The sequence below is a fragment of the Salmo salar genome, chromosome 03 (genome assembly GCF_965601325.2).
Source record: "Salmo salar chromosome 03, fSalSal1, whole genome shotgun sequence".
NCBI lineage: Eukaryota > Metazoa > Chordata > Actinopteri > Salmoniformes > Salmonidae > Salmo > Salmo salar.
Genome location: NC_138293.1, coordinates 68,247,710 through 68,270,570, shown reverse-complemented (window position 1 = coordinate 68,270,570; position 22,861 = coordinate 68,247,710). Strand labels below are relative to the sequence as shown.

At 43.8% G+C, this 22,861-nt stretch overlaps 2 protein-coding genes across 15 annotated transcripts in view; both read left to right on the top strand.

Annotated features, from left to right (window-relative positions):
* The first annotated feature begins 6 nt into the window (after positions 1–6).
* xpp3 (Xaa-Pro aminopeptidase 3) lies at positions 7–11,378 on the top strand. 4 transcript variants are annotated; one of them, NM_001139895.1, is given in 11 exon segments: positions 70–103; positions 193–332; positions 847–969; positions 1,176–1,583; positions 1,807–1,991; positions 2,067–2,129; positions 2,252–2,365; positions 2,544–2,629; positions 2,732–2,915; positions 9,068–9,188; positions 9,597–10,172. In NM_001139895.1, coding segments are annotated over 10 exon segments (1,524 nt in total). In that variant the 5' UTR covers positions 70–103; positions 193–259; the 3' UTR covers positions 9,764–10,172.
* Positions 11,379–11,681: 303 nt separating this feature from the next.
* Positions 11,682–22,861, top strand: part of LOC106601244 (histone acetyltransferase p300) — a 34,177-nt gene continuing 22,997 nt past the window's right edge. For all 11 annotated transcript variants that reach the window (XM_045715143.2, XM_045715140.2, XM_082973726.1 and 8 more), the window contains exons 1-7: positions 11,682–13,882; positions 17,483–18,072; positions 19,418–19,594; positions 20,145–20,442; positions 20,757–20,870; positions 21,031–21,255; positions 21,444–21,546. In XM_045715143.2, coding sequence (XP_045571099.2) covers positions 13,789–13,882; positions 17,483–18,072; positions 19,418–19,594; positions 20,145–20,442; positions 20,757–20,870; positions 21,031–21,255; positions 21,444–21,546 — 1,601 coding nt within the window. In that variant the 5' untranslated portion in view covers positions 11,682–13,788. The remainder of the gene's footprint in view (positions 13,883–17,482; positions 18,073–19,417; positions 19,595–20,144; positions 20,443–20,756; positions 20,871–21,030; positions 21,256–21,443; positions 21,547–22,861) is intronic.

Sequence of the window (22,861 nt, the reverse complement as noted above, 5' to 3'; positions counted from 1 at the left end):
GGGAGGCTGAAACTTGTCACCTCACAAGCACGGCAGACGGACAGACGCATTAATCGACATGATATAGTCACAAATTCCAACATGTTGGCTGTCTTATGAAGAGGTAGTCGTTCAATATAGTTTATGTTGGATTTTTTTGTCTGCTAAAGTATTTATATTTGATGTAATTGTGTATACCTCAATACAATTTAGCGCCACCACTTGTGGCACCATGATGATGGGAGTTAACTGTCGCTGATAGTCTGACCGACTTGCAACAATGTTGCCCTCACCTAACATTTTGACCAGATCCTCTACCCAATTGGTGTCACACTCAAAGTTTTGGAGTCAAGGTGAGTGGTCAAATATTTGGTTATTTGTATTTAATTTATTACAATGGTAGAAGGTAATTTTTATATCTTGCCACTGTCCAGACAAATTAGCTTATTTAACTACTGTAGTCAGGGTCAAGATCACAATTGTGTACTTCTGGCGTCCTTTTCTCAAATCCTATTGGGGGAGAAGGTCCGAGGGGAGGGACCTCTTGCTTTCTCATCCAATGGGTTTTAAGAGAGGACGCGTGGAGTATGCAATTGAGATCTTCCCCATGATTTATGCAAGCTAATTTCACATTGTATGTTTGTATAACACAAATGCTTGCCTCAGCAAGATAGAAGGCATAATCCATGTTATTCCCCAATGATATGTCATACTTTTATTATAGGATCAACTTATAATGTCATGTATAAGTCTTAAATAATGTACATTTGTATGGCCAGCTGATTGTGGGAGATTCTTTAAGACCTAGGTGAAAAAGAACTGTGAATTTATTAGCAAACGTTTCCCTCACTGGTAACCTCTCTGCAGGTCATCTGTGGTGCCCATGCAGGAATGTCTCCGTTAAACCAGGAGGGTGGAAACCGCGGAAGGTTCCACCAAGATACCTCGGCCAGCTAAGCCCCTTCACTCATCCACACTTCATAAAAAATGGTTTATGTACTCATGGGCATACAGCTATGTCCCATTTCTGCCAATCAGTTACTCTACAGCATTTACCCGAAATCAAAGCTCATTGTTATCTTATTCACAACCACAAACTATGGGTATGAATACTGTTGTGTAGTACAGTGCAGTCGCTTCAGGGAGTTTTGAATGGTGGGATTATAACTTCTTCCCCTTCCTGCTCTCTGTCACAGGTGAGGTGACCCCTGGCTTAACCCAAACAGAGTTTGATCTCCGTCGGCAAAGACTGGCCTCTCTCATCGAGGTTCAGGCAGATCGGCTGGGACCCACTGCTTCGTCCAACAAACACCTCGTCATTGTACTCTCCCACCCAATCCGCTACATGACCAATGACATCCCCTACCCCTTCCACCAGAACCAGGACTTCCTCTACCTCACAGGCATCCTTGAGCCAGACAGCGCCCTGGTTCTGTGTGGTACCGGCCGCCCGGACCAAGCCATCCTCTTTGTACCGCGCAGGGACCCGGCCAGGGAGCTGTGGGACGGGCCCAGGTCAGGGAAGGACGGGGCAGCAGCGTTGACGGGGGTGGAGAGGGTCCACTGCACAGAAGAGTTGGGACTTGTACTCAAAAGCCTTAAAGGTAGGGGGTAACTAGGGGAAAGTCATTTGAACATACATATTTTAGAGTAAATGTTACTCTTGGGATGAAAGATTAGGGATTAGAAGCCTGAGGAACGTAGCTCCAAATTGTGGATCAAATTTTCATTCTGAACAAATGCAACTGTTTGAACCATTTCAAAGTGATGTAAAGAAATTAGACAAACTATATCACTAACAATTTTACTTTGATTGTTCTCTCTCAGGTAGCACTGTGTGGTATGATGGCTCCAAGCCCTGCCACCCTGGGCTCCACCAGAACCATGTTCGGCCCCTGTTGGAAGGGGGGCCCATGGTGCACTCTCTCAGACCCCTTACACACTCCCTCAGGGCCCTCAAGAGCCCAGCCGAGGTGGCTCTCATGAAGGAGGCTGGTCGCATCACAGCACAGGTGAGTCACCTCACACACGCCATGAGTGAAGCACTCTCAACTGTTCACGTAAACCCTCGGCATCCCCTCTTTCAGGCATTCAAGAAGACTATGGGTATGTCTCAAGGGGACATTGATGAATCTCTACTGTATGCTAAGGTGAGTTACAGGTCTTTAGACACTTTAAAATTATGGTGTGTTGTCATTGAAAATATGGTTTAACACCTATGGTAGCAACGATAATGATGAAATGTTAATGTGAATCTCTTTCTCAATCCCAGTTTGATTTTGAGTGCCGTGCCCATGGAGCCAATTTCTTGGCCTATCCTCCTGTGGTTGCTGGTGGAAACCGAGCCAATACACTTCATTACATAAATAACAACCAGATTGTCAAGGTGAAGGGACATATGTAATGTTGCTGCTGAATGTGGGCCCACAATTCTGAGGTCAGAAGTTTTAGAATTATTAACACCCCAGCTTTGCCACGATGGTACATACTACATCTATACCAGTAACTCTCTGTGTCCAGACAAACAAGACTTTGCCCAATTCCTTGTCTTTTCTTAATCTCAGAATGGGGAGATGGTGCTACTTGATGGAGGGTGTGAATACTTTTGTTATGTCAGTGATATTACTCGCACCTGGCCGGTGAACGGAAAGTAAGTTGCATCAACAGAGATACCATTTTGGATGTTCGCTCCTTCTCTCCCTCCTTTTAATGAAGTCTCCTTTTCTACCCCTCTCTTGCATGGTGAGCCCAGGTTCAGCCCTGCCCAGGCAGAGTTGTATGAGGCGGTGTTGGAGGTGCAGAAGGCCTGTCTGTCTCTGTGCTCCCCAGGGGTCAGTCTGGACCACATCTACAGCACCATGTTGGCTCTGCTGGGACGCCAACTCAGACAGCTGGGCATCGTGAAGGGCTCCACCAGTGATGCTGATGCACTTAAGGTATTTTATTTATTTATTTTATTTCACCTTTATTTAACCAGGTAGGCAAGTTGAGAACAAGTTCTCATTTACAATTGCGACCTGGCCAAGATAAAGCAAAGCAGTTCGACAACATACAAAAACACAGAGTTACACATGGAGTAAAACAACATACAATCAATGATGCAGTAGAAGAAAAAAAAAAATAAGACTATATACAATGTGAGCAAATGATGTGAGATAAGGGAGGTAAAGGCAAAAATGCCATGGTGGCAAAGTAAATAAAGTATAGCAAGAAAAACACTGGAATGGTAGATTTGTAGTTTGAAGAAAGTTCAAAGATAAAATATAAATAATATGGTGCAAAGGAGCAAAATAAATAAAATAAATAAATACAGTAGGGGAAGAGGTAGTAGTTTGGGCTAAATTATAGATGGGCTATGTACAGGTGCAGTGATCTGTGAGCTGCTCTGACAGCTGGTGCTTAAAGCTAGTGAGGGAGATAAGTGTTTCCAGTTTCAGAGATTTTTGTAGTTCGTTCCAGTCATTGGCAGCAGAGAACTGGAAGGAGAGACGACCAAAGGAGGAGTTGGCTTTAGGGGTGACCAGAGAGATATACCTGCTGGAGCGCGTGCTACAGGTGGGTGCTGCTATGGTGACCAGTGAGCGGAGATAAGGGGGGACTTTACCTAGCAGGGTCTTGTAGATGACCTGGAGCCAATGTGTTTGGCGACGATTATGAAGCGAAGGCCAGCCGACGAGAGCGTACAGGTCGCAGTGGTGGGTTGTATATGGGGCTTTGGTGACAAAACGGATGGCACTGTGATAGACTGCATCCAGCTTGTTGAGTAGGGTATTGGAAGCTATTTTGTAAATGACATCGCCGAAGTCGAGGATTGGTAGGATGGTCAGTTTTACGAGGGTATGTTTGGCAGCATGAGTGAAGGATGCTTTGTTGCGAAATAGGAAGCCAATTCGAGATTTCACTTTGGATTGGAGATGATTGATGTGAGTCTGGAAGGAGAGTTTGCAGTCTAACCAGACACCTAGGTATTTGTAGTTGTCCACAAATTCTAAGTTAGAACCGTCCAGAGATGTGATGCTGGACAGGCGGGCAGGTGCAGGCAGCGATCGGTTGAAGAGCATGCATTTAGTTTTACTTGTGTTTAGGAGCAGTTGGAGACCACGGAAGGAGAGTTGAATGGCATTGAAGCTCGTCTGGAGGGTTGTTAACACAGTGTCCAAAGAAGGGCCAGAAGTGTACAGAATGGTGTCGTCTGCGTAGAGGTGGATCAGAGATTCACCAGCAGCAAGAGCGACATCATTTATGTATACAGAGAAAAGAGTTGGCCCAAGAATTGAACCCTGTGGTACCCCCATAGAGACTGCCAGAGGTCCAGACAGTAGGCCCTCCGATTTGACACACTGAACTCTGTCAGAGAAGTAGTTGGTGAACCAGGCGACGCAATCGTTTGAGAAACCAAGGCTACTGAGTCTGCCGATGAGGATGTGGTGATTAACAGAGTCAAAAGCTTTGGCCAGGTCAATGAATACGGCAGCACAGTATTGTTTCTTATCGATGGCGGTTACGATGTCGTTTAGGACCTTGAGCGTGGCTGAGGTGCACCCATGACCAGCTCTGAAACCAGATTGCATAGCGGAGAGGGTGCGGTGGGATTCGAAATGGTCGGTAATCTGTTTGTTGACTTGGCTTTCGAAGACCTTAGAAAGGCAGGGTAGGATGGATATAGGTCTGTAGCAATTAGGGTCAAGAGTGTCACCTCCTTTGAAGAGGGGGATGACAGCAGCTGCTTTCCAATCTATGGGAATCTCAGACGACACGAAAGAGAGGTTGAACAGGCTAGTAATAGGGGTTGCAATAATTTCGGCAGATAATTTTAGAAAGAAAGGGTCCAGATTGTCAAGCCCAGCTGATTTGTAGGGGTCCAGATTTTGCAGCTCTTTCAGAACATCAGCTGAATGGATTTGGGAGAAGGATAAATGGGGGAGGCTTGGGCGAGTAGCTGTGGGGGGTGCAGTGCTGTTGAATGCAGTAGGGGTAGTTAGGTGGAAAGCATGGCCAGCCGTAGAAAAATGCTTATTGAAATTCTCAATTATAGTGGGCTTATCGGTGGTGACAGAGTTTCCTATCCTCAGTGCAGTGGGCAGTTGGGAGGAGGTGTTCTTATTCTCCATGGACTTTACAATGTCCCAGAACTTTTTAGAGTTGGAGTTGCACGAAGCGAATTTCTGTTTGAAAAAGCTAGCCTTGGCGTTTCTAACTGCCTGTGTGTATTGGTTTCTAACTTCCCTAAAAAGTTGCATATCGCGGGGGCAGTTCGATGCTAATGCAGAACGCCACAGGATATTTTGTGTTGGTTAAGGGCAGTCAGGTCTGGGGAGAACCAAGGGCTATATCTGTTCCTGGTTCTAAATTTCTTGAAAGGGGCATGCTTATTTAAGATGGAGAGGAAGGCATTTTTAAAATGTATGCTCAGTGTCGCCGTGTCCTTCTGCTCAAAGTAGTTCCATGGTTGGAGAAAATAACTCCATGTCCAGGTTAACTGATAATGGTATCAAATGCATGCATAGATAACTGAAGTGTGTTTAGCATCAACGTAAATTATAATATCACTTATTAACTCAAATGTTTTAATAGTAATATTTAATTGAAAGTAATAGGTTATATTTTGTGGCTTAAGGGGACTTAACCATGTAGACTCAATGGCTAGGAAAGGGTATTAGAGGTTAATGCTGTTTGTCAAAAACCCTATTATATAACAAACACTTTAATACTAATAATGTTCAGTAATAAATCATTTAGGTCCTTTATAATCCTTAATTCTTACATTTATGTGCTGAAACTTCAGACCATTGACCTTTTTAATTCAGATGGGTAAGAAATGTTAGGACCTGAGTTTGATTGCACGTTTCCTGACAGTAAATGGGCTCCCGAGTGGCGCAGCGGTCTAAGTCACTGAATCTCAGTGCAAGAGGTGTCACTACAGACCCTGGTTTGATTTCTGGCTGTATCACAACTGGCCGTGATTGGGAGTCCCATAGGGTGGCGCACAATTTGCCCAGCGTCGTCTGGGTTAGGGTTTGGCCGGGGTAGGCCGTCATTTTAAAGAAGAATTTGTTCTTAACTGACTTGCCTAGTTAAATAAAGGTTAAATAAACATTTTTTAAAGTAGCAAAAATAATGGCAAGTCTAGATAGGATTTTACATTTTGATTCAGACGGTACTAGAATCAGTCTTTAACACCACTGATTTCAAAAGGTGCGTACATTCCAGAGACATGGTTAATTACCGACAGAACAATCTAGACATGTAAACGCAAGCGTGCAGTTTTTTCTGTGTCGAATGTGAAAAACACGCAGAGTTCTCTAGTGCAATACCTGGGCAAGCGTATCGTTTCTCCCAGGATGCAACATGGTAAAAACACTAAAATCTCTGTTTATGGGGCATCGGGCCCTAAATTCATCATCCTCAGTGTAAGAGTCTAGGGTAGACAATAGCAACATGCTAATTTGTAGCCTAACGATCAACGTGAGAAATAGCCAAGACTCCGATTTAAAATATTAGGCCTATGAGGTTGCACAATAATCAGGCCTGGGTGGTAGTCGGGAGAAGACCGAAAGGTGGGGGACAAGGATTTCAGCACGCCACAGGAGTAGCCTAGGTATCACACCTGCTTGGGTAACGCTTGTGTTGGGAGGCTGGTAGGAGAGAAGGCATTCAGCAAGACTGGTGTGTGGTGGAGGAGCTTTCAGCAATGGCACTGGAGTGATTGATGTCTGTTTGCTTTCTCAATTTATAGTTCTTTATAAATGTTTAGAGTGACCAGTGTAATTTCTCACCAAAAGATGGACATGCCATTGCCATGTTAGGCATTTTAGCAGTACCAGGCCTAGAATAGGGGTTCTCAAACTTTTTTGGCCTGCGACCCCATTTTGATAAAAAATAAATAAATAGTGACCCCACCATGTAAAAACAAAAAAAATATGATGTAATCAACGGCCAATGTAAACTTTTGGGTTTTGGGCTATGACAGTCTATTACAAATCAGTCTGACAGTATTTCAATCGGTATGGTTTGAAATGACTGAAATGCATCAGAAAGGTATTAGGAAATTCAGAAGATTATCAGGCAATAATGTTGTATGATCTTCTGTGTAGAAAAGAACATCACCCCAAGTCTGATTTAGTTCCTAATCTTGTCCACTCGGTTGTAGGAAGAAAACAGAAACCGCTCTGTTCATTACAACTGCATTTAGCGGCTACCGGTGGTTACTGATGTAACCCCGGTTCTATTAACTAAATGAAAATTCTCTCACAACCCCACTACAAATCAGGTGACCACACATGGGGTCGTGACCCCTAGTTTGGGAAAACCTGGCCTAGAACATGTCAATGTTAAAAGAATAAGAACACAACACAGGATGTTTAAGGAAATCTATTGGAACATTTTATTCCAAAACAATCACACTGTTGTAGTAGTGTGATGTACTAATGTTGGAGTAATGATTAATAAATGTTGAACTGTTTGTAAGCGCCTTATAAATTGTTTATTACTGGCTGTTATTATAAAGTGTTAGGCCTACCCATGATGGCAGTTAGCATAGCGATCAGATCGTTAGTCCAGTAACTGAAAGGTCGCTAGTTCAGATACCTGAGACGACAAGGTGAAAAATCTGACTGTGCTCTTGAGCAAGGCTCTTAACCCTAATTTACTCCTGGGGTGCTGTACTACTATGGCTGACCCTGTAAAACAACACATTTCACTGCACCTATCCGGTGTATGTGACAAATATGTCAAAATAAAAGGCAGACACAGAACTGAAAGAAGGGACCCTATCAAACAGTCACAGTTAAAATCTTTTCTGGGCAAAGAATCCTGGCATGTTGGATATTTTGTGTTTACTTTGCTCTCTCCAATGGTCTGTGGTCAGGAAATCACCATAATGTCTTCTGGCCCATTTAAACTGTAAATTAGTGACCTAATTACACCCTTCGTAAAGCACAATATCCCTGTGTACTACCTATAATCGAGGCATCACTTTCCTGTAGCAATTCAACTCGGGGAAAAGGAAAGAAATCAAGCCAAACCAAAGTTTAATATACATTTGATTGAGCAGCTTTGCTCTTTCAAAAGTTTTGGATTGTTTATTGGAGTGTAATCAATTACTGAAATATTTTCTAACAATCCTGACTAGAAAATGCCTCAATATGAAGATTAATAGTGAACTCCAATCCAAATGTTGTCCAGTTGAGCAGGTTTATTTAGCAGATATGCTCATTGAATAACATTTACATTTACGTCATTTAGCAGACACTCTTATCCAGAGCGACTTACAAATTGGTGCATTCACCTTATGATATCCAGTGGAACAACCACTTTACAATAGTACATCTATATCTTTTTTTTGGGGGGGGGGGGTTAGAAGGATTACTATATCCTATCCCAGGTATTCCTTAAAGAGGTGGGGTTTCAGGTGTCTACGGAAGGTGGTGATTGACTCCGCTGTCCTGGCGTCGTGAGGGAGCTTGTTCCACCATTGGGGTGCCAGAGCAGCGAACAGTTTTGACTGGGCTGAGGGGGAACTGTGCTTCCGCAGAGGTAGGGGGGCCAGCAGGCCTGAGGTGGATGAACGCAGTGCCCTTGTTTGGGTGTAGGGCCTGATCAGAGCCTGAAGGTACGGAGGTGCCGTTCCCCTCACAGCTCCGTAGGCAAGCACCAGTGGAGTGTGCGGAGGAGCGGGGTGACGTGAGAGAACTTGGGAAGGTTGAACACCAGACGGGCTGCGGCGTTCTGGATGAGTTTTAGGGGTTTAATGGTTGTAGGGGTTTAATAAAAAAGCAATAGTCTAGCTGTGGTAATTATGGTAGATACATTTTTATTTGCACTTATGGGACCAACACTCGTCCTTCCCTCCTGAAATGCAAATATTAGATGTCATTGATAGATAAAAGTAGATTAATGCCAGCAGTAATAAATGAACTTACATTTCTTAAACTGAAACTTGACCATAGATAAACTTAGATTTGTAATGGAAGGTAACTTTATCATCACATAGAATGAGGAGTTTTACGTGAGATATTGGAACATTGAGTTCAGAGCTTGAGCATGCAGTGTACTTTGTTGATTCGGTGACCTGTATTGCTGCTTCCAGGCGGCGCGGCGCTACTGCCCCCACCATGTTGGTCACTACCTGGGCATGGATGTGCACGATACCCCTGAGCTTTCCCGCTCTCAGCCCCTCCAGCCTGGAATGGCAATCACAATAGAGCCAGGTACTGTATCCATGAGCCAGGGTACAATCTCTCTCTCACTCACACAGTTCAGATCTTCATATTAGGCATATTCAATTGATTGACAAACTTTGAAAAACGGTGCACTTTTTAGGCTGGATTAACACTCCACTAGGGGTATTCTGCCTTAGAGACAACACTTTATTACTGCACCACTCACCGCACGCACGGTGGGCTCCACATAGTTTACATGGTAGAATTTGTAACTTTACACAAGCATAATTTATGTTTTGCTAAGGAGAATGTTTTGTGTAGTGTAAACCCAGCCTTCCCAGTGAAACAGCCAGAGATTCCTATACAAACACTGAAGCACTACTGTGCCAGTGTTTAATGCATGTGTGTGCATGAATGCATCAAGTGACTACACTCCAGTCCATCTCTCTCTTTCAGGGCTGTACATATGTGAGGACGATGACCAGGTTCCAGAGCGATTCCGTGGACTTGGGGTGAGAATAGAGGACGACGTTGTGATTCAAGACGAGATAAACCCCTTGATCCTGTCCTCTGACACACCCAAAACCATTGCTGATGTTGAAAGAGCATGTGCACAGAGTTAGGGCTGAGAGAGACTAGACATGGGAGGGTATATACCTTGCTCCCAACTGGAGTGTGACCGTATACACTCCTCAAAATGCTTAGTGTGAGCAAGAGTGAGGTTCTTCTTCGGGTATATTAGCGATTGCACAATTTAATGTGCATCCCGCCATCATACTGTGCGGGATGGAAACAGGGTTTCCCCAAAAACGGAACTACTAACAAACTACCAAAAATAAAATATCAAACAACTTCACTGTTAAAAAATAAACTCATCCGATCCCTACACATGCTCAGGGGGAACCTGGGAGGGCGGGCTGTCTTCCAAGTGCTTCAGATGTATACTAAACAAAAATATAAACGCAACATGTAAAGTGTTGGTCCCATGTTTCATGAGCTGAAATAAAAGATCCCTGAAATGTTCCATAGACACAAAGCTTATTGCTCTCAAATTTTGTGCACAAATGTGTTTACGTCTCTGTTAGTGAGCGTTTCTCCTTTGCAAAGATAATCAATCCACCTGACAGGTGTGGCATATCAAGAAGCTGATTAAACAGCTTGATCATTAAACTGGTGCACTTTGCTGAGAACAATAAAAGGCCACTCTAAAATGTGCAGTTTTGTCACACAACACAATGCCACAGATGTCTCAAGTTTTGAGGGAGCGTGCAATTGGCATGCTGACTGCAGGAATGTCCAAACAGCTGTTGCCAGAAAATGTACTGTTAATTTCTCTACCATAAGCCGCCTCCGACATCGTTCTGGCAGCACATCTGACCTCACAACCACAGACCATGTTTAATAATGCCAGACCAGGACATCCACATCTGGCTTCTTCTCGCCGGGGGATTGTTTGAGAAGGGGGAGGTTGTATTTCTGTCTGTAATAAAGCCCTTTTGTGAGGGAAAACTCATTCTGATTGGCTGGGCCTGGCTCTCCAGTGGGCTTATGCCCACCCATGGCTGTGCCCCTGCCGGGTCATGTGAAATCCATAGATTAGGGCCTAATGAATTTATTTCAATTGACTGATTTCATTCTATGAACTGTAACTCAGTGAAATCTTTGCAATTGTTGCATGTTGCGTTTATATTTTTTGTTCAGTATAAAATCCTTAAGTCCCAAAAATGTTTCTGCTGCAGCCACAATAATGTCCAGTTTATAACTGGCAATGAACACCACAAACCTTTTTAACACAGGGTATCTTTTGACTGGCAGCAAACATTTACTACAGGCTGTGGTACATCCACTACCATGTATTCACTAGCATCACTTGTTTTCCCAATTATTTCTATGGGTTTCTGGAGGACTGCTTGATTATTCCTCATGGAGCTAAATGTGGTAATGTTTTCATTGTCTTTTCTATTATAAAAATAGAAAATGTCTGTTCTCACAAACTAATACATTTCACAGGTTCCTTGCAGGACAGGAGAGCATTAGATGATGGCTCTATTGTGCAAGAATTGTCTCATTTATTAGGAATATTGGGATTTGAGATATGAGTTTATTGATGAAGACAAAATGTATATTTGTGTGTGTGTTAGTTTTTATACTTAGTCATGTCTAATTGAAAATGCTGTTATAACAGAATATTCAGTTATATTATTTGTAACAGTTGGTCATAAATCTACCTAAATGAGACTATATGAGCATCGTTTGCCGCAATGATAATCTTATTTGTATCGATAGAAGCGAAGCGCCCTCTTAAATATATTCTGATATGTTGGTGGAACACGACTGCCCCCTACAGATGATAGCACTAGTATCGCCGCTCCGAAAAAATACGAAAGGATTTTCCGGGCAAACCCGAGTACCAACCCCCTTCACGCCTAATGTTGCTGTACCTCAACCCTCCCCCGTATCAGAGGAGTAGAAACAACAAGCCGCCATTTTGTTTGTGCGGACAGACCGAGAGAGGCAGGAGATACCGAGAAAGAAAGCGACTTCAGCGCCGATAATAGCGACTCCGAGACCCGCCGGTGAAAGAATGGCGATGTCGTGTCGGTGCGAAAAGAGGGAAGAAAGTACAAATAAAAGATAAGGCAAAAGAAGAATGAGGGAGTGAAAAAAGGAAAATCTCTGAAAATCCAAGGAAGGGGTGTTTTTTTACGGAGTGGAGAGGCGGAAGAAGGCAATATATTTAACGAAGAAAAAAAAACCCTGCGAGCGAAAGAAAAAATAGAACATGAAAAAAAATCATAATTTACTCATCGCCACAGATGAAAAAATGCCCGCATAGACAAATATACCGATAATTGTATATTGGGTATTTGAGGGGGGAGTAAAAGGCAGATTTAAAGGAAAATATAAATTAGGATAATCGTGAAGGGGGCATTTAACACCACAAAGACTCAAAGGATTTTGTGGACCACAAATATGTTTGGGGGTGTTGCTATCATTATGTTATGGACGAAGCTTGACACTTTTCTAAAATAGCCATAATATTGTAGCTACCCCCTCGCTTTATCAGATTTTCGCTCATCGCTGTATTCTCTTGTTCTTGGTCGGGATTTTTTTCTTCACATGCATTGCAACCTAAATCAGCATACGCAGTGATCGATGATTTCTTGCAATATTTATCAACCAATTTCATCTTTCTAATCAATGGTGATCTTATTGCACTAAGTTATATGATTACCCTTGAAGACCTTTCTTGGGTAAGCTTTAAATCTCAAACACTTGGGCAAGTAAACCAAACGTCCTCTGCAAAATAAAACTAGGACTAATTGAATCAATCTGATTGGACATTAATTGGCACATTCTGGGCTATAACTCAAGCGATTTTTTTGCAACATTAAATCTTAGAATTTAGCTTAAATTATTTGTCATAACACAAACTATTTGCTCAAAATTATATTGCTTCAATTTAACCTCATTGCATGTAATTGGCATAATCGCGCAAAGGGTGCAACATCCAAGTGTGCATCCAGTGTCCGTATTTTTTTCCAATTCAGTGCCTTGCATTGACAAACTAACAAACTAATGACACGATGTAGACTACAAGTAGATGCTAAGGGAAATGTATTAAATGCATGGAATTAATTTATCGAATAGGAGCCCATACAGTCAATTGGAGAACGGAACTTGATCCGTCAGCTTTACTGTATTATTTTTTTCAGATCTGAATTGCACCCCTATACAATTGTATTTATCTAAAAGACAATGCGAATTGTTTTCAGTGTTGAATGAGGTTTTTAACCCATGCTTTAAATGCATTTTAAACCACTATCGCTCATTGGGACTGGGTATCCCGGTTTCATAGCCCCAAATATAGATAAGCCTATCAAGTTCTTGTTTCTTGACGATCCCAATTTACGTATGGGAATTATTTTGATATTCTGTCACTGTCGGACACATTCATTCGTGTTTTTTTTATTAGACTAAGGACCTAACGCCGTAATTGTATTATTTGACAACTCATTACTTTGTGGTAATGTTGGGATCAAATTGCATTGACTGCAATGGCAATTCAGACAAAGTGGAAGATTTATCCGTTTTCGGGTCCCTCATAACTGTTGCATGAGACGAGGCCCCCAAAGGTAGCTAGCTACCACTGGGGTACGGTTTGCTTGCGTTCTTTATCGCGTTTCCCATTTTGCTTCCCTGGACACGACCCCTCGGTGGAGTGCTCTAGAATTAAACACTCGATTTCGCCGGCGACTATGGCGGAAAAGACTGATGCTGCCATGGAGGACAGGTCTTGGGACAATTTTTCCGCCGCCAAAGAGGCTAAATGAGATTGTCGAAGGCCTACTTTCTTGTCTTTTTCATCGACTCCACCTTCCCTCCTCCTTCTAAACTCGGAGAAATCTATAAAGGAACAACATCTCCGACAGGGGAGGGGGATTGATAGCGACGGCTAAGCATAGATCGAGAGTGGGAACCCTGAAAGGAAGAGTATCGCAATTGCCTCCTTTCCCCCTACCGTCCCTAAACGGTGGGGGAAGAATCAAACATTTACAGAAGGGAAGTTTGAAAGAACTCAGACGCAAACAAGGGAATAAGCCAATCCTTTGTGGATATATAGCTATTTTTTAATTCGTGAAAAAATATGGCCGATAATGTTCTGGAGTCCGGCCCGCCTTCAGCCAAGAGGCCTAAACTATCATCCCCTGCTCTCTCAGTCTCCGCCAGTGATGGAAACGGTAAACATTTAAAATGCTATAAGTCTTGCCTAGCTGTTCAGGGATGTTATATTGCCTAGCTGTTCAGGGATGTTATATTACCTAGCAAGTTAACCAGCTTGTTTTACTAAGTTCACATGAATGAGCCACATCCATCATCAGCCAAGTTGTGATGCCAACGTTAGCCAACAATTGTGGTGGTAGTAGTTGTAAAGGTTTACTTGTTACCCAACTGGTCAAAGTAAAGTAGACTGGCTAATTGCCCTCCTAGTGCTATGGTCTGAAGTGAACGTTTGTCTGCCCGCTTGAAACAATGGGATAGTCCACGTATAGTAAGTTGTGAACTCACAGTATTGGAATGTATTAGGTACCTAGTTAGCGTTACTTCTATTTAACTAGCTGCAGCTTGCTACCATTTATGGATAGTCAGCTAGTTAACGTTAGATATTTAACTTGAGCGTTGCAAGCAATAAAGATGCATGCTTTTGATGTTTGGGTAGCTAGCTAACTGAGCCTTAGCTCTTATCAAGGTAAGGTGGCATAGCTAGATTATTAGAGAGGTGACACAATGCACATTATTCAGTATGGGATTGGTGTAGGTGTTCATTTATTTGAACCTGTTCAGACAACTAAGCTGTAACATGGTGTCTGAAGTGTTGTTATACTTACGGCAGTTAGTTAGCGTTGTGACCGAGCCATCACCACTTCTGTGTGTTGTGCACTGCTGCATTGTCTAGTGGCTACACTTGCTAGCGCGAGTCAAGTTGCTCGTGAGCAGACGAAAGTTGTAGTGCCTTTCGTCGCTACAATGTCGCAGCGTGATGTTATCTTATGCGTTTGTATGCATGTGTATAGATTTTTCATACCCTTTGTTTTAACGTCTGAATTGTTTGGACTGTAGACTGTGGGGCGGCAGGGTAGCCTAGTGGTTAGAGCGTTGGACTAGTAATCGAAAGGTTCCAAGTTCGAATCCCCGAGCTGACAAGGTACAAATCTGTCGTTCTGCCCCGTTCGGCCGTCATTGAAAACTGACCTGCCTAGTTAAATAAAGGTAAAAAAAAAAATGTGTTGGACGTTATTCCTACCATTGAGTCCTGTCGTTGTTTTTTGCAGGAGTTACTCCTTTGAATACTTTGATAACATGGTAAAAGTTAAATGTCAAGCTTAAATTATTATAGGCCAGATTGAAAAACACATATTTCCTAATTGTGCAGACCCAACTCCCTGACGCATGCAATTCATATTTATTCAATGGGTAGGCTAAATTAGCTGCCTTGGCTGGCAGTTGGCACCCACGATTCCCCATTTTGTGTATTTCTCCATGTGATGTCTGTCATCAGGATGCTTTTATCCATATATTAAACAATTCAGGATTGCCCAAATAGGTCCCTCCATAAGTTTTAGCTTTCGTTTCAATGCAATTTCTCACATGACACGAAGTCTAGATGTAACTTTTTTGGAGCACTATGGCTACAATTCGGCAAAACATCAGAATCTGTACTGTACTAGCTCAACCAAGTCGCCATTACACTTGAAGCATATGCCTTGTACAAGCATGTTCTCTCTTAACGTACAGCTCTGATTTAAGTGTCATCCAAGTTCTGTAGTACCAAGCGAGTCATTACTGGAATTCTAAGAAAGGCTCTGTACAGGTCTAACAAACCACTCTGTGGTGAAAAGTTGATTCTGTTTGGAAGGGAAGAGCAAATGCAACCCTTCCTCCTTTCCTAAAAAAAAACAAGACTTTTCACCCTGTGATGGATCAATCGGTTGGGCTGTGAAAATGGTGGATGTCAGTCCAGTAAAGTTGATTCTGCTGTCTGTTGCCTCCCATTGTGATGGGAGTCTGAGGCATCGGTGCTGGACTGAATCTTGTGGACCAGGTGTAGCCCACAGTAGCATTTGCACAACCAAGCATTTGCAAAATCACTGCTTTAGAGGTAGTTTCTGTCATCATCCCCCAGACACAAGTGTACACAACTTACCATGTGTTTCATTGGTCATGGTGGTGGGGGTGGGGTATTAGCCTAGATCTTCATTTTGGTAAGAGTCAGGGGATATAGGAGGTAAATTGAGATGGCTCTCTTTCTTGTTTATGAGACTGACGGGGTTCAACGTCTGTATGTAACTCCTTTGTCTTAAACTACAGGTACGGATGTTGTATCCATGCCGTGCAGAAGAACAATTTGAGTGTTCCCTGTGCTATAGTCACTGCAACTTGGAGGGTAGTGTAGAAATATTAACACACCCACCTGTTTCTCTAAAAGAGACTCGAGCTTGACTGAGGATGAATGCTTGCATATTTGAGCGGATCAGCTCTTATGTGTTTCTTGTTAGATTTTTTCCCCCCCTCTAAGATGGCTGCAGTCTGCTGCTGCTCTAAGCTAGAGATGGCAAGAGGTGAGACTGTGAGATGCTTCTGGCGCCATAGGCGTTTCAAGTCTCTGCCAAGCACATCCTCAACCTGGTGTCATAAATGGACCACTTGCCTCCCCGTTTCCGAAGTTCTATATCCAGATGATAGTCATAAAGGACACAAAGGTTTGCCATTGTTTGGTATCCACCATGCACTGTAAGTGAATGCACGTGTCTCAGACAGGGGCAATCCAAGTAGATCTTGCAATTTAGCAGGTATGTCTGTGCACTTGCTATTTCCCTTTCCCTATGAAGAGGCAGAGAAATGTCCTCTATACACACACATCCACCTGCTGCTCAGTCAGTGTTTACTTCTGTGGCTTCGCATTCTGACCCTACCCAGTCCACTCTGTTTGGCACCCCATCAAACCACAAACTGGCCCAGGAGAGGAAACTCTTTGGTAGGAGGCTTCAGCCAGCCGCTGCACTGACTTAGGGTCCAGAAAGGGGAGGGATTCATTTAATTGGTTGCAGCCAGCCGCTGCACTGACTTAAGGTGTCCGCATGCTTCCCATCTGAAACAGTTTGTGCATATATTATGACATTTTGTGACATTTTTGTGTTCTGCAAGTTTTTCTGCGGCAGTTTGTGCACACATTTTTTCATGAAGCAAGCTGAAATCCGGTAACCGAAGTCTACCCCTTTTGTCGGTGATTGGTCAACCGTACGGATTATTCAATAGTGTTTGTCGTTAAACGTGAGACGACTTGTTTTCATGTACCTTTTTTCACTTGCAAAATACTGCAACAAACATCTTAGTTAGATGTAAAATTGCATGACTAAGACCACCTCAGCAAAAACATCAAAGTGAATTACAGATTTCTTGAGTTAAATTAATTCAGGCCCTTTTGAGGAAGTGTATAATGGCTAAGGTCTTTTAAGCAAAGGTCTTTTAAGGGAGTATGCGAGGCACAGACGTTCACCTCGCCTAGCCGAGTTTTGCTAGGAGCAAACGCAACATAGTATGCAGACGCCGTTAGGGTCCAGAAAGAGGAGGGATTCATTTAGTTGGTTCTTTTTAGATGGAGTTATTTCTCTTTCCAGAATGAATTATTGCTGCACATACATTTGAAGGAGTTTAGAGCTTTGTTAGTGAGCTTGCAATGTCAAGGGGCACAAGTGCATTTATTTGCTACTGCTCTCAATGTACACCTCAGGATATCCCACTTACCCTGCCCTCTCTTTCCTCCTCTTACCCCCGCCCAGATTTCGGTTCACTCTTTGACCTGGAGCATGACCTACCCGATGAGCTCATCAACTCGTCGGAGCTGGGGCTGGTCAACGGAGGGGACCTCAGCCAGCTGCACACCACCCTGGGAGGAGGAATGGGAGGAGGCCAGGACGCTGCGGCCAAACACAAACAGCTCTCGGAGCTTCTCCGGGCTGGAGCGCTGCCACCCTCGGGTCAACAGGGAGCCACCAACAGCCCCGGTGCCTCCATGGGACTCCTGGGCAGCATGAATGCCTCCCCTGGGCCCCAGAGTATGGGTCCCCAGGGGCAGCACCCCTCACCCCAGCAGGCTAGCATGATGCAGCAGGCGGGCATGGTGGGTGGACTGAACAGGGCCATGATGGGGGCCCAGAAGGGCAACGGACAGCAGCAAGGGCCCACGCCCCAGGGCATGATGGGAGGTCAGGTGATGAATGGCTCGCCCCGAATGGGTTACCAGGTCAACCCAGGCATGGGAAGTAACAGTAACCTGCTGGCAGAAACCCTGCAGCAGCAGGGGGGGCAGCAAATGGGGTCAGGGAGTCAGGCTGGGATGAGGCCACAGCAACCTGGAGCACTGAACAAGGTAAGACCTGTTAATTGTTTTGTAGATGGACTTGTGTTCATAAATGTCTACAGGAGCAGGATCCTCTTTTACACATATTGACATTATTGCACTTTTGCTCTGTGCTGGTTTTGGTGTTCAGTACATCTGACTATGCTAGCTGTCTTGACACCAGACAACAGTGAGATGCTAAGTTTAATATGTCATTAGACGGTTTCAAGATTTCTCTGAATGAACATTAATTGACCAGAATCGAGAAGAGTATTTAGTGTGTGAACTGTGAAGTGCCCCTTTCGGAACTGATCAAGTATGTCTGACGGCAGCAGTGCAGATTCATCAACCTTTACCCTGTTATTGTGTATCCCAGCTATCATGTTGCCATAGGCAAATTTTAAATACGCACTTCACATTGCTATGAAAATAATTGGATCAGTATGTCAGTGTTTTCAGTTTAAATGCTTGTTTGTTGGTGCTGTAAATATGACAATCCAATCAGTTGTCAGAGCTGTTTTCACGAGGGCTGGGTGCAGTGGATGCTGTCATGTTCAGGCTGATGTTGCCTTGCTTAACACCTCCATAGCTGTAGACTGGCTGACGCTAAAAGCAGAAACCATCAGTGCATGTTCTCTTTTAGTGTTTGGGCAGCTAAGAGCATAGATGTTCATTGTCAGTTGGGCAGTGTCTACATGCGTTTCCATAAGGTGTCTAAAACAGTGGGGAGTAAGAAGGGTGCAGACTTACAGCCGTAAAGTTCCATCCAAAACGATCCTGATGGGACCCAGCTGAGCAGTGACCAGCTTATTTATCTGTTGGCCATATGTCTTTTGTTGGAAGTAGTTGATTCCATTCTTTTAGGCTGATGATATTTTGTAAGGATAAGGGTTAACAGATGATGAAAGCTGATGGCGCAAGAGCTGATTTGGTCTTTCTCCCCCTTAGTAAGCAGCTGTTCTCATCATTGTCGCCCCTAGATCACTATTGTCTTCAACAGAGCTTGATGTTTGTGTGAAAATGCTAGGAAAGATCAAGCTATTTGTTGAATTATGTTTTTGTAAGTATGTCAGCGTTAATGCTTTCTTAACCTCTGTGAATAAGACCAGACTGATTACTGCTCAAGGCAGTGTAATGCCTGATGGTCCAGAGATTGAACTCTAATATTATCTGTCAACAACTTCTCAGGTTGCTAGTGATTTTAAAGTTAATGAAGCTTCATTAGTGTCGTTTAATCTGCTCTAAAAAAATCTGTCAATTATGTATTTTTGTCTAATAAAGAAAACCAGGAACATGAGTGTAAGCTAGATCTCACTCACCTAACATTCCCTTAATTTCTCCCCATCTCTTCCTCTGCCCACCGTCTCTCTCTCAGATGAATATGATGGCTAATGCGGGCCCCTATGGTGGTCCTTACGGTCAGTTAGCAGGCCAGGGTCTGGGTGGTGCTGGGCTGGGCCCACAGCACCAGAACAAGGCTGGTCTGGCCAACAGCCTGGCCCAGTTCAACCTGGACAAGAAGACACCGCCTATACAGGGCATGGCTGGGATGGTGAGGGCACGCTCCTTCAGTCTTCTATCTTTTTCTGTTCCTCTTATTTTTGTGAAAAATATAGGGCCTGGACAATACCAGTATTGTGATACTTGTTAGTGTCGTGGCAAGGGAACAAAACATGAAGTGGATTTAACTTCTTTAGGAAAACAGCCCTAGTGGTGGAAACAAGTGTCATTATGTTGTCATCCAGAGTCACATTTATTTGTTTTCCAAGCTATAGCAGACTATTTTACATACAGCAGGTTTTTAAAGAACTAAAGAGTTTGGTCTGCTTCGTGTTTTCATTTTTGCCATGGAAAAAACATTGCGATACTGGTATCGTCAGTCCCACTAAAATACTAGATTAAAGACCCTCTGGACTTAAGTGGTAATCAACTCACAACCCACTGCTCTTAGTTTGGCCCATCCCACCGTGTCAACTTTGATCTCCCTTTTTAAAGGCCCTCCCTTGTCTTTAATCCTCCATACAGCCTCTCTATCCCAGCCATCTTCCTTCTACATCCCCCTATCCCCTCTGGTTAACTCTCTTTTCGCTCTGTGTCATCAGGCCTCACAGCAGGCCTCGGCGGTAGGGCCAGTGTCGGTGGGTGGAACGGCGGTTGGAGCCGGGGCCCAGGCTGGCCTTGGTACTGTGGCAACAGGTCCGGGGGCAGCGCCTCCCACTGCCGACCCGGAGAAGCGCAAGCTGATTCAGCAGCAGCTGGTGCTCCTGCTCCACGCCCACAAGTGCCAGCGGCGAGAGCAGGCCAACGGGGAGGTGCGCCAGTGCAGCCTGCCCCACTGCCGCACCATGAAGAACGTCCTCAACCACATGACCCACTGCCAGGCTGGCAAATCCTGCCAGGGTGAGTTGGTCCTTTTCAATACTGTTATTTTTGGTTTGTTAATATTTTGAAGTGGCTTCCACTCTCTCCTAGAGGAAGCTACTTTAGACTATTGAGATGCATTCTTCCTCTTGGTTTGAGCTTCATTTCATTCATGTTTCTGTAGGTTGCTTTTCAACAATCAGGCCAATCATGCACTGGGGTTTCCCTTGTTTTTACAGTTAGATTTCCCGCCTTACTGCTGACATTAGGTCTCTACTGGGACACTGTCATTGTGTTGCGCTGTCAGATGTCTCACTTTCTCTCCTTCTTTCTCTCTCTCTCTTCCCCCTCAGTGGCACACTGTGCCTCGTCGCGACAGATCATCTCTCACTGGAAGAACTGCACTCGGCACGACTGTCCTGTCTGCCTGCCGCTCAAGAACGCTGGAGACAAAAGGAACCAGCAGTGTGAGTGTGGTTTGTATTGAGCTATGTGTCCGTCCTCTGCATTGTGATGTACTACGTGTGTTTGAACCAAGATGGCTACCTGTTCAACGTTGGTTCCCGTCATTGTTCATGGCAAGTTGATTATCCCTCACTTCTTTTCCCTCTCCCTCCATCTCCACAGCTCTACTAAGCAGTGCTGCTGTTGGCCTGGGCAACTCATTAGGGGCAGTGCCAGGGGGTCAGCCCAGCACCCCTAACCTCACCCCGCCCAGCCAGATCGACCCCAGCTCCATTGAGAGGGCCTACGCCGCCCTGGGCCTCACCTACCAGGGAAACCAGATGCCCCAGCAACCGCCTCAATCCAACCCGCCCAACCAGCCTGGCATGCGGTCGTTAAACGCCATGGGTGAGTGTGCATTGGCTCGTCAACAACAGTGTTGAAGAATCTAGAAAAATGAACAACGACCAGGGGCAGTGTAGCAGACTTCTTAGTTTAGTCATTGATTGAGCAGGAGAACATTTTTAAAGTGAATGGTTGTGATTCTGAGGAAAGGAACTGCTTTGAACCTGTCCTCTCTTTATCTGCCCCTGTAGGAGGGAACCCCATGGGGATGAATGGAGGGGTGGGGGTGCAGCCCCCCAATCAGTCCAACCTGCTACCAGACGCCATGCTTCACAACAGTATGAATGTGCAAAGGTACAACAACACACTCATACCCTCCCCCTGAAATCAAATCACATTTTTTGTCACATGCGCCGAATACAGCAGGTGTAGACCTTACTGTGAAATGGTTACTTACAAGCACTTAACCAACAATGCAGTTCAGAAATAGAGTTAACTTCTATGGGCTAGCGTCCCACCCGCGGTACACACTATCAACAGCCAGTGAAATAGCATGGCGCGAAATACAAAACAGCAAAAATCTCATAATTTCATTTTCTCAAACAATCAACTATTTTACACCATTTTAAAGAAACTTCTCGTTAATCTAACCACATTGTCCGATTTCAAAAAGGCTTTATGGCGACAGCATAAAATTAGATTAGGTTAGGACATAAACGTCACAAGAAAAACCACACAGCCATTTTCCAAGCAAGGACATGCATCACAAAAAACAAAAATACAGCTAAAATATTCACTAACCTTTGATGATCTTCATCAGATGGCACTCATAGGACTTCATGTTACACAATACATGTATGTTTTGCTCGATAAGGTTCATATTTATATCCAAAAACCCCATTTTACATTGGCGCGTGATGTTCAGAAAATGTATTCCCACCAAAACTTCCGGTGAATGAGCACATCAATTTACAAAAATACTAATCATAAACGTTGATAAAATTTACAACAGTTATTGAAAGAATTATAGATATACTTCTCCTTAATGCAACCGCTGTGTCAGATTTTAAAATAGCTTTACGGAGAAAGCACATTTTTCAATATTCTAAGTACATAGCTCAACCATCAAAGCAAGCTATACAGATACCCGCCAAGTTCTGGGGTCAACTAAACTCAGAATTAGTATTATAAATATTCTCTTACCTTTGCTGATCTTCGTCAGAATGCACTCCCAGGACTCCTACTTCCACAAGAAATGTTATTTTTGTTCGAAACACTCCATATTTATGTCCAAATACCTCCGTTTTGTTTGTGCGTTCAGATCACTATCCAAAGGCATAACGTACGAGCGTAAATCCAGACACGAAAAGTCAAATAGTTCCATTACCATTCGTAGAAACATGTCAAACGTTCTTTACAATCAATCCTTAGGGTCTTTTTAACATAAAACGTCGATAATATTCCAACCGGACAATAGCGTATTCATTACAGAGGAAAAAGAATGAGCGGCGTGCCAAACATGCCCGCGCAGTAAACAACTCACTGGTCCCAGGCAGTCCACTCATTGACTGAGCTCCTATTTTCTGCCCAGTAACAGGAGAAGGATGGAACACGTTTCTAAAGGCTGTTGACAGCCAATGGAAGCCTTAAGAAGTGCAACGTGACCCCA

Bases quoted from the DNA above. Each gene is read 5' to 3' on its own strand.
- xpp3 (XM_014193137.3), top strand. From the start codon at position 260: ATGTTGCCCTCACCTAACATTTTGACCAGATCCTCTACCCAATTGGTG. The intron at 1,992-2,066 runs GTGAGTCACCTC...CCCCTCTTTCAG, and splicing joins CTGGTCGCATCACAGCACAG to GCATTCAAGAAGACTATGGG. The intron at 2,366-2,543 runs GTGAAGGGACAT...TCTTAATCTCAG, and splicing joins ATAACAACCAGATTGTCAAG to AATGGGGAGATGGTGCTACT.